The sequence below is a fragment of the Mobula hypostoma genome, chromosome 2 (assembly GCF_963921235.1).
Source record: "Mobula hypostoma chromosome 2, sMobHyp1.1, whole genome shotgun sequence".
Lineage (NCBI taxonomy): Eukaryota > Metazoa > Chordata > Chondrichthyes > Myliobatiformes > Myliobatidae > Mobula > Mobula hypostoma.
The window spans coordinates 154389261-154400944 of record NC_086098.1 but is presented as its reverse complement, the minus strand read 5'-3'; the positions used below and the strand labels follow the sequence as shown (position 1 = coordinate 154400944).

Here is an 11684-nt window from a genome sequence, read left to right as displayed (position 1 = left end):
TCTCCGGGGCTCTCTGGTCTGCTGAGTGACTGTAGTATCTTCGGATTCTGATTATAATTTCCAGAATATGCAGATTTGTATTTCCTTCCAAAATTTCAGTTTTCATTAATAGTTTTATCCAGCTCCATTCAATGTCCATTCCATCTATCCCAACACATACACAGAAGGACGCAGACCCTCGCGCGCACAGATAGAGGGAAACACACACGCACACATGGCCACACTCAAATAAACGCACAGGTTACTGCATTTATAAATGAGTCCGCCTTGCTAAGGACAAGTGGAATTTTCTAATTTAGTTACCCCCTTTCTCCAGAGCTCCATAATAATCTCACTATTCCACGAGCTCATCAAATATGGAAAAGCGCGACTCATTGGGACAGAGCCATCTGCCAGGAAAAAAAACAACAGTTTGTGAGTTAATCCAAACGACAGTTTATTATTCAGGTTCGTTTATCAAGTTTCATCGAACTTTAATTCATATTGGAGTTCGCAATATCCTCGTGAAAATACTCAACTCTTCTGATTCGACAGATTCTTCCCAAAAAAAGATATAGATTGGAAAATAAAGATTAATGGATTGAGAGTACATTTGTTATCAAAGGTATAAATTATACACCCTTGAATTTTGTCATAGCAAGAAACCCGAAAAGAACAATAAAAGATCAAGACCAACACGCAATGCGCAGAGAAAGAGAATAACAGAATAGTGAGAAGGATCCTTGATTAGGTATAACCAGATCTCGCGATCGTTGCCTGCAGCGGGGTTGCACGAGTCTCGTGGTTCACCACACACGAGAATTGCTCTTGTGCGCTCCATTCTGAGGCAGTCAGAGTCAGGTAGCTGTTCGCACTGAATGTGTTATCCGGTTCCTGCTGTACCCGGCCAGTCTCGACACCATTCCTTCTCGTACTGCCGTCCACCGTCCACTCGATGTCCACAGTTTCTGGATGAAAGCCGCTCACCAAACACACCAGGGTGACGGTGCTCTTTTTCGCGATTTCTTCCTCTGAAGGCCGGAACACGGACACAACCGGAGGTCGAGGAACTGAAAATAGAAGGAAATGTGCATTTAAGAATAAATTCATTTTTAATGGCTTTGAATTTAGAAGTATTACAACTGGTAGCAGTCGGCACTTCGTGCTCCCGCTCCTGCTCCGACATTGATAACGTCATATGGTCATGAGATATCGGTGCGGAAGTACGTCATGTGGATCTGCTTCTTTATTCCACCGTGGCTGATTTATTTTGCCACTCGACCCCAATCTTTGCCTTCACTCGGTAACCTTTAAAAGAACATAGAACATAGAATGGTACAGCACAGTACAGGCCCTTCGGCCCACAATGCTGTGCTGACCCTCAAACCCTGCCTCCCATATAAGCCCCCACCTTAAATTCCTCCATGTACCTGTCTAGTAGTCTCTTAAACTTCACTAGTGTATCTGCCTCCACCACTGACTCAGGCAGTGCATTCCACGCACCAACCACTCTCTGAGTAAAGAACCTTCCTCTAATATCCCCATTGAACTTCCCACCCCTTACCTTAAAGCCATGTCCTCTTGTATTGAGCAGTGGTGCCCTGGGGAAGAGGCGCTGCCTATCCACTCTATCAATTCCTCTTATTATCTTGTACACCTCTAACATGCCTCCTCTCATCCTCCTTCTCTCCAAAGAGTAAAGCCCTAGCTCCCTTAATCTCTGATCATAATGCATACTCTCTAAACCAGGCAGCATCCTGGTAAAACTCCTTTGTACCCTTTCCAATGCTTCCACATCCTTCTTATAGTGAGGTGACCAGAATGGGACACAGTGCTCCAAGTGTGGCCTAACCAGAGTTTTATAGAGCTGCATCATTACATTGCGACTCTTAAACTCTATCCCTCGACTTATGAAAGCTAACACCCCATAAGCTTTCTTAACTACCCTATCCACCTGTGAGGCAACTTTCAGGGATCTGTGGACATGTAACCCCAGATCCCTCTGCTCCTCCACACTACCAGGTATCTTGCCATTTACTTTGTACTCTGCCTTGGAGTTTGTCCTTCCAAAGTGTACCTCCTCACACTTCTCCGGGTTGAACTCCATCTGCCACTTCTCAGCCCACTTCTGCATCCTATCAATGCCTCTCTGCAATCTCTGACAATCCTCTACACTATCTACAACACCACCAACCTTTGTGTCGTCTGCAAACTTGCCAACCCACACTTCTACCCCGACATCCAGGTCGTTAATAAAAATCACGAAAAGTAGAGGTCCCAGAACAGATCCTTGTGGGACACCACTAGTCACAATCCTCCAATCTGAATGTACTCCCTCCACCACGACACTCTGCCTTCTGCAGGCAAGTCAATTCTGAATCCACCTGGCCAAACTTCCCTGGATTCCATGCCATCTGACTTTCTGAATAAGCCTACCATGTGGATTCTTGTAAAATGCCTTACTAAAATCCATATAGATCACATCCACCGCACTACCCTCATCTATATGCCTGCTCACCTCCTCAAAGAATTCTATCAAGCTTGTTAGACACGATCTGCCCTTCACAAAGCCATGCTGACTGTCCCCGATCAGACCATGATTCTCTAAATGCCCAGAGATCCTATCTCTAAGAATCTTTTCCAACAACTTTCCCACCACAGACGTAAGGCTCACTGGTCTATCATTACCCGGACTATCCCTACTACTTTTTTTGAACAAGGGGACAACATTCGCCTCCCTCCAATCCTCCGATACCATTCCCAACGAGGGCATAATGATCCTAGCCAGAGGCTCACCAATCTCTTCCCTCTCCTCGTGGAGCAGCCTGGGGAATATTCCGTCAGGCCCCGGGGACTTATCCGTCCTAATGTACTTTAGCAACTCCAACACCTCCTGTCCCTTAATATCAACATGCTCCAGAACATCAACCTCCCTCATATTATCCTCACTGTCATCACGTTCCCTCTCATTGGTGAATACCGAAGAGAAGTATTCATTGAGGACCTCCCTCACTTCCACAGCCTCCAGGCACATCTTCCCACTTTTATCTCCGATCGGTCCTACATCCACTCTTGTCATCCTTTTGCTGTTCAGATAATTGAAGAATGCCTTGGGGTTTTCCTTTACCCTACTCGCCAAGGCCTTCTCATGCCCCCTTCTTGCTCTTCTGAGCCCTTCTTAAGCTCCTTCCTTGCTTCCCTATATTTCTCAATAGACCCATGTGATCCTTGCTTCCTAAACCTCATGTATGCTGCCTTCTTCCACCTGACTAGATATTCCACCTCACTTGTCACCCATGGTTCCTTCATCCTACCATTCTTTATCTTCCTCACCGGGACAAATTTATCCCTAATATCCTGTAAGAGATCTCTAAACATCGACCACATGTTCATCGTACATTTCCCTGCAAAAACATCATCCCAATTCACACCCGCAAGTTCTAGCCTAATAGCCTCATAATTTGCCCTTCTCCAATTAAAAATTTTCCTGTCCTCTCTGATTCTATCCTTTTCCATGATAATGCTAAAGGCCAGGGAGCGGTGGCCACTGTCCCCCAGATGCTGACCCACTGAGAGATCTGTGACCTGACCCGGTTCATTACCTAGTACTAGATCTAGTATGGCATTCCCCTCGTCGGCCTGTCCACATACTCTGACCGGTATCTGTCCTAGACACATTTAACAAACTGTGCCCCATCTAAACCCTTGGAACTAATCAGGTGCCAATCAATGTTAGGGAAGTTAAAGTCACCCATGATAACAACCCTGTTATTTTTGCACCTTTCCAAAATCTGCCTCCCAATCTGCTCCTCTGTATCTCTGCTGCTACAGGGGGCCTATAGAATACCCCCAATAGAGTAACTGCTCCCTTACTCTTCCTGACTTCCACCCATACTTACTCAAAAGAGGATCCTGCCACATTACCCACCCTTTCTGTAGCTGTGACCTTAATTAAGAGACTAGCAACCTCTGATTTCAAGGTACCAAATGACCTGGCCTCCACAGCCGTCTGTAGCAATAAATTTCACAGATTTACCACATTGTGGTTAAAGAAATTCCTCCTCGCGTGTGTTCTAAAGGGACATCCTTCGATTTCGAGACAGTGCCGTCGGGTTGAAGATTCTTCCGTTGCTGAAAAGGCTTTTTTTACTTCTACTCCTTCAAGGTCTTTCAATATTCGGCAGGTATCAATGAGATTCTCCTTACCGCCACTCATTCATTTCAACTACAACAATCACATACTCAAACTATCAAACGCTTCAAACAGGGTACATAATCATTCACCTCCATAGGCTCTGTTGCATTTGCCCCTTCTTTACCCATTTTCCTCATCTGTCCAAGTGGTTCCTCAACCTCCCTACTTACTCAACACTGTCTGCCCCTCCAACTATGTTTCGCATCATCCGCAAATCTGGCAAGGAAGCCATCAATTTCGTCCTCCACTTTATTAACATAAAAGGTGAAAATTACCGGACCACTTACGGCCCCCTGCCAATTATCACTAGTCTCAGGCAGCCAAGTATAAAAGTGAATCCGTTATTCCAACCCTTTGCCTTCTGCCATTCAGCCAATCTTAATACGAGGGGTGATTGATAGGTTCGTGGCCTTAGGTAGAAGGAGTCAATTTTAGAAAACTGGGCACAATTATTTTTCAATATGCCCCCCTCCTACATGTACACACTTAGTGCAGCGGTCGTCGAACATATGGATCCCTTCTTTGCAGAAATGGTCCACAGCAGGGGTGATTGATAAGTTCGTGGCCTATGGTAGAAGGAGATGAACTATTAACTTCAAACTTTCTGCATTACCACTCAAAGAGTTGAACTGCACGTGCATGTAATGAGAGCGTATTGGAAATTCAGCAGGGGTGATTGATAAGTTCGTGGCCTAAGGTAGACGGAGATGAGTTATACCGCTCTCGTTACGTGCACGTGCAGTTCAACACTTTGCGTGATAATGCAGAAAGTTTGAAGTTAATAACACATCTCCTTCTGCCTTAGGCTACGAACGTGTTAATCACCCCTGCTGTGGACCACTTCTACAAAGAAGGGATCCGTATGCTCCACAACTGTTGGACTAAGTGTGTACATGTAGGAGGGGCCGACGTTGAAAAATAAGTGTGCTAGGTTTTCTAAAATGGACTGCTTCTACCTTGGGCCACGAACTTATCAATCACCCCTTGTACAGTTGGCTGTTATCTTCCTTAGCAGCTTCGTGTGCGGAAAGTCGTCAAAGACCTTCTGAAAGTTCAAGTAAACCTTTGCCTATCCTGCCCGTTGATTCCTGAAATAATTCCAAAAGATTTGTCAGGCGAGTTTTTTCCCGGAAGGAAAGAATGTTTACTTCGGTCTATTTTGTCTTGTACGTCAATGTATCCGGACGCCTCATCTTTAATATTGGATTCTAACATCTTGCAAACCATTTAATTCGGGGGAACTGGCCTATAATGCCTGCCTTTTGTCTTCCTTCCGTCTTACAAGATGGAGTGACATTTGCAGTTGCCCAGGCTTCCAGAATCGAGGGATTCCTGGTTGATCACTGCGAATGCCTCCACAATCTCTTACTCTGTTTATTTCAGAATCCTGTGGAGTAGTCCATCTGGTTGACCTGACTCATGTACTTTCAGACCATTCAGATTCCCAAGAGCCTTCTCAATTGTAATAGCGACTACATTCAGTTTTGTGCACGGACTGTCGAATTTCTGGCATCTTCCATAGCGAATACTAAAGTAAAATACATATTCACTTCATCCATCGTTTCTTTGTCTCCTACTCATATCCCTCTTGTGCGATTTTCCAGCACTCGTGCCTCTCATATATATATATATATATATGTATATCTTTAAATAAGCCTTTGCCATCCTCTTTTATTATTGGACATATAATCTTCTTTTTCATCCTTTTTATTCCTATCTACTTACTTCTCTTCTCTTGTTTTTAACAGCTTCCTAAATCCCTACTTCACATTTTTGCTGCTTTTAATATTTGGCTAATTTACCTTCATATTTCATCTTTTTTTCTCCAGATGGCTTTTTAGTTGCCTTCTGATTTATAAAAGCGTCCCAACCCTCCATCCTCTTACCAATTTATGTTGTGGTATATTCCCTCTCTTTTGCTTTTATGCTGTCTTTGACTTCAACCACGAATGTGGTATCCTCCCTTTATTGTTCTTCTTTGGGATGAACAGATCTTGGTCTTCCGAATTATTCCCAGAACTGCATCCATTACTGCTTGCCCATTATCTCTACGAGTATCCATTTCCAATCAACGTCGGTCAGCTCTTTTCTTATGCCTCTGTATGTACATTTACTACATTGAAAAAACGATACATCCGAATTTCGCTTCTCCCACTCAAACTGCGTGGCCGTCCATTATACAACGACCGCTGCCTCCTAAAGGTTGCTTTAGGTAAAACTTTCTAAAGAAATCTGCTTCAGTACACAGTAGCCAATGCAGAATTGCCTTTTCCCTATTGGTACCTTGCAGGCATTCTACAAATTAATTCCCTTGAGATCTAGCATCAAAATGATTTCCCCAATCTACTTGAACATCACATTCCCCATGATTGTCGTAAAACTACACTTTTACATGCCTTTTTATTATATCCAGTTATCAATGTACCCCCTATCTTTGCCACTGTTTGGAGGCCTTTAATTAACTCGGATTACGGTGGTTTTGCCCTTGTGTTTTCTAAACTCTACTAGCAAGGATTCTACATTTTCTGATCCACTGTCACTTCCTCTAAGGATCTGATTTCCTATTTTCTCAACAAAGCCGCCCATCTCGTCCATCCAAATATGATTTTTTTGAGCCAAGACTCGGTGATGCCACATTCATAATACCAATTTCCAACTAGGCCAGGAGACCATCCACTGTATTCAGTTTACTGTGTACATTCAAATATAACACCCTCAGTTCTATATCCAAGAACTTTCTTTTCAATTTTGTCCCCATATTGCTTGAAGTTAAATTCTAAACGTTTTATCGTATTCATTGTTCTGGAAACTTCATTAACATCTCCTCACTCTTCTTTCCTTTCAATTTATCCATGCTTCTCCAAGATGTTGAACTCATCCCACAACATTTAGGTTAAAAGTCTATCCACGGCCCTGATGTGATTCACCATGACCTTCGTCTCAGTATGTTTTATGTGGAACCCGTCCAATCAAATCAATCCTTTCCTTCCCTGGTACTGTTGCTAATGTACCACGAACTCAGACACATTTCTCCCACACTAATCATTGAACCATTGATAAGGTACACCATGCAAGGCTTATTGCGAAACTGAGGAGGCATGGGAACCAAGGGGATATTGCTTTGTAGATCCAGAACTGGCTTGCCCACAGAAGGCAAAGAGTGGTTGTAAAGACGGGCCATATTCTGCACGGAGGTCGGTCACCAGTGGAGTGTCTCAGGGATCTGTTCTGGGACCCTTACTCTTCGTGATTTTTATAAATGCCCTGGATGAGGAAGATGAGGGATAGTTTAGTAAGTTTGCTGATGGCACAAAGGTTGGAGGTGTTGTGGATAGTGTGGAGGGCTGTCAGAATTTACAGCAGGACGTTGATTGGATGCAAAACAGGGCTGAGAAGTGGCAGATAGAGATCAACCCAGATAAGTGTGAAGTGGTTCATTTTGGTAGGTCAAATATGATGGCAGAATATAGTATTAATGGTAAGAATCTTGGCAGTGTGGAGGATCGAAGGATCTTGGGGGATCGAGGCCATAGGACGCGCAAAGAAGCTGCGCAGGTTGACTCTGTGGTTAAGAAGGCGTATGGTGTATTGGTCTTCAGCAATCGTGGTATTGAATGTAGGAGTTGAGACGTAATGTTGCAGCTATATAGGACCCTGGTCAGACCTCACTCCGAGTACTGTGCTCAGTTCTGGTCACCTCACTACAGGAAGGTTGTGGATGCCATAGAAAGAGTGCAGAGGAGATTTACAAGGATGTTTCCTGGATTAGGGAGCACACGTTATATGAATAGGTTGCGCGAACTCGTCGTTCTTTTCTCCTTGGAGCGACGGAGGATGAGAGGTGACCTGATAGATGTGTTAAAGATGATGAGAGGCATTGATCGTGTGGATAGTCAGAGGCTTTTTCCCAGGGTTGAAATGGTTGCCACAAGAGGACACAGTTGTAAGGTGCTGGGGAGCAGGTACAGAGGGGATGTCAGGGGTACTCAGAGAGTGGTGAGTGCGTGGAATAGGCTGCCGGCAACGACGTGGAGGCGGATACGATAGGGTCTTTTAAGAGACTTTTAGATAGGTACATGGAGCTTGGTAAAATAGAGGGCTATCGGTAAGCCTAGTGATTTCTAAGGTTAGGACATGTTCGGCACAATTCTGTGGCCTGAAGGGCCTGTATTGTGCTGTAGGTTTTCGATATTTCTATATCACAACTCACCTCCTCATTAAGCCTCACTTTCCCACACCGACCCTCATAAACCTGGATTCTCCTAATGCTGAAAAGAAACTCTCCGGAATATATCTCCTGCTACTGGCCACAATCCCCCTTGGCAAAGTTTCCCTCTACCCGCTGGTTGAATATAATTTTCAGCCCTGAATAACAGACTTGTTATGTCCAGAATGTCATCCCCTGGTTCGAGACATTCAATCAAGAGACATCTCACATTCCTCGCATCTACACCGTGAGACCACACCTGGAGTATTGTGTGCAGTTTTGGTCCCCTAATCTGAGGAAAGACATCTTTGCCATAGAGGGATTACAAAGAAGGTTCACCAGATTGATTCCTGGGATGGCAGGACTTTCATATGAAGAAAGACTGGATGAACTGGGCTTGTACTCGTTGGAATTTAGAAGATTGAGGGGGGATCTGATTGAAACGTATAAGATCCTAAAGGGATTGGACAGGCTAGATGCAGGAAGATTGTTCCCGATGTTGGGGAAGTCCAGAACGAGGGGTCACAGTTTGAGGATAGAAGGGAAGCCTTTTAGGACCGAGATTAGGAAAAACTTCTTCACACAGAGAGTGGTGAATCTGTGGAATTCTCTGCCACAGCAGACTGTTGAGGCCAGTTCATTGGCTATGTTTAAGAGGGAGTTAGATATGGCCCTTGTGGCTACGGGGGTCAGGGGGTATGGAGGGAAGGCTGGGGCGGGGTTCTGAGTTGGATGATCAGCCATGATCATAATAAATGGCGGTGCAGGCTCGAAGGGCCGAATGGCCTACTCCTGCACCTATTTTCTATGTTTCTATCTCTCATTATTCGGAGCTTCAGGAAGCGAAGACTCAGTGTATTCATTCTTCAGTTACTGCCGAATTTATCAGCCTGCGCAATTACGCATCCGAACGTAAATCTCGATTGAAGCAAGAAAAGACTAAAAAATGCGAGGGTGTTTGCGAACCCTTAGCATTAATGTGTAAATGTTATAAACACTGCAATGAAAATTTTAAAACTTTCATAAGGGAACGTGGCTTCAGGAGAAAAAAAAACATGCAGCCAAATTCAACTGAAAATAAAACATTGTCTTTTCAGCCCTTTGCAAGTTGCAAATATTTTCGTACCTCAGAAAAGAAGGCATTAAAGTTTCGAACTAAAAGAAATTAGTAGCTCGACGTAATATAATGGAACAATTACATATGATTATGGTCTCAGTGGCAACATTCCCATCGGTGGATATCAGGACTTGGCACCAGAAGTCTGAAAAGTCGTAATCATGTTAAAGTAACTTTCTCGTGGCTCCCAAGAGTTTCCACGGGTTAAATTACGAAAACCTCTATAGAAAGTATATTCCTACGAACATGTAACCCTACCATGTTAAGATCAATCGGAGTAATTGCTACATAATGTTTCAAAAAGGTGGAAAACACTGCACGAACTCAAATTCCCGGGCAGCTGCTATTGAGAGAGGAAGAATGTTAGCCTTTTCTACCCGTCCTTGACTACTGCTGCGATTTTCCATAATTTGTATTTGTATTCTGATTCCAAAGATGTATCATATTTGCCTTTCGCGAATGGCCAGTGGAAGAGGAAAGCCATTAATAAATAAAATGCAAGTCGCGGATTTCAACGAAAGCACTGTTAATCAGAACCACATTTTAAAAAGACACAAGTCGCCGGGTCGATGTTTTATCCAACACAAATTGTCACCGACTTGAATTTGAAATGAAAAACAGGACCTCCAGGTTAATAATCTTTGGATCGCTGCCTGTGCCCCGCGCCACTGAGGGTAAGAACATGGTAAACAGCCGGCGTTTCGGCCAAGACTCTTCATTAGGACTCATGATGAGGTCCCGATGAAGGGTCTCGGCCCCAAACCGCGACTGTTTACTCTTTTCTATAGATGCTGCCTGGCCTACTGAGTTCCTCCAGCATTTTGTGTGAGACCTGACGTGTATTATCCGCTGTGGGGAACTTGTTTTTAAGTAGAGCAACGTGGGCAGATCTGTTCCACGAAATCCGCTGTGAAAAATTCCTGACAAAACTGCAATGAAAGGAACGGTAAACGCGTCGCTGAAACGATTAATTTAGATTGCGAATAAATTACTTACTAATCACATTGAGCTTCGTTCCTTTACCAAAGGTGCGTGCAGCATAACAATAGTAATCAGCAGCGTCTTCGGATTTTACGTTCGCGATAGTTAAAAACATCCCGCGTTCCGATATTTTTACAGAACCTTGTAATCGATCTGAAATTCCCGAGGGTCTGCCGTTTTTCTCAGACCAGATCAGCCGTGGAATACTGCCGGGCTTCTTCCAATACCAGCTGGTGAACCAGTTATCGATGCTGTCTCCAGACATGATGCAGTTGATCTTGACGGTTTCCCCCGGAGCGGCCGAGACCGATTTCACCTGCATCAACGTAGCAACAGCGTCTGTACCTGGTGTAAATAAAGTCCTTTTATTTAATCGAACTCGGTGCAACTGGGAAAACCAATTGCTATTCGTATTCACAGAACACATGTACGATTGGGAAACAACGTAGAACGCCAATGTTACACAGTACTGTACTTACTATGAAGACAAAGGACCAGTGCAGCGAGAACTCCAATCCACGATCTCATTCTGGAGATTTTGGCTGAAGAGCTGACTCAGAATGTTTCCGAATAGGAAGCTACTGCGTCTCGTTCTGAAAAGCATTTAAAACAGTCCGAACTTTGTTATATATGGTTTCGGTCATTAATTATGCAAATACATGCTGACGTAGCGCTGGCTTCTCATTTTGTGACAACACATACAAATCTGCACAGCAGGCACGCTTTTATATTGGAAAAGAAAGAGGTGAAAAGACTGAAATAGAGCATAGGCTTGGTGGAACTGGGGGAAACTCGAGGACCAAAGCGATCAGGCAGTTGCTAAGAAATACAATTCCAAACTTTAAAAAAACTTTGAAAGGTTGGAAAGTGAATAACATGATCGACGATTCTCAGACTTGGACAAGGAATAAAACGGACAGAAGTTTCAATTTCTTTGGATTCCATGACACAAAACAAAGAATATAAGAAAGACAACAAGGGAGAGGATATAAGAGGGTGGGTGAAGCGTGTTCTCCCAACCCTCAAACCACCTCCAATATCAATTCGACCGTGCAGCTCAACTTCAGTTAGTTGCCTCGGGGAGTGATGACGGGCCAAAGTGAAGGAACAAGCATTTTAACGCCTGTAGCGACAACCCATCTAAACCCACCCCGCTCTTTCCCAATCGATCGCTTATCCACAAATGATGTCCAACTCATTTCTGA

The 11684-nt window shown here is 44.0% G+C and overlaps 1 protein-coding gene across 1 annotated transcript; it reads right to left on the bottom strand.

The window, feature by feature from the left end:
* Positions 1-419: 419 nt before the first annotated feature.
* On the bottom strand, positions 420-11093 carry LOC134359751 (immunoglobulin lambda-1 light chain-like). Its single transcript, XM_063073332.1, has 3 exons — positions 10959-11093; positions 10495-10824; positions 420-1049 (listed from the first exon to the last, which is right to left on the bottom strand). Exons 1-3 carry the CDS (start codon positions 11005-11007, stop codon positions 727-729), a joined length of 702 nt encoding a protein of 233 aa, XP_062929402.1. The 5' UTR covers positions 11008-11093; the 3' UTR covers positions 420-726.
* Positions 11094-11684: the final 591 nt, after the last annotated feature.

Bases quoted from the DNA above. Each gene is read 5' to 3' on its own strand.
- LOC134359751 (XM_063073332.1), bottom strand. From the start codon at position 11,007: ATGAGATCGTGGATTGGAGTTCTCGCTGCACTGGTCCTTTGTCTTCAT. The intron at 10,825-10,958 runs GTAAGTACAGTA...TATTTACACCAG, and splicing joins ACTGGTCCTTTGTCTTCATA to GTACAGACGCTGTTGCTACG. The intron at 1,050-10,494 runs GTAAGTAATTTA...TTCTATTTTCAG, and splicing joins AACGAAGCTCAATGTGATTA to TTCCTCGACCTCCGGTTGTG.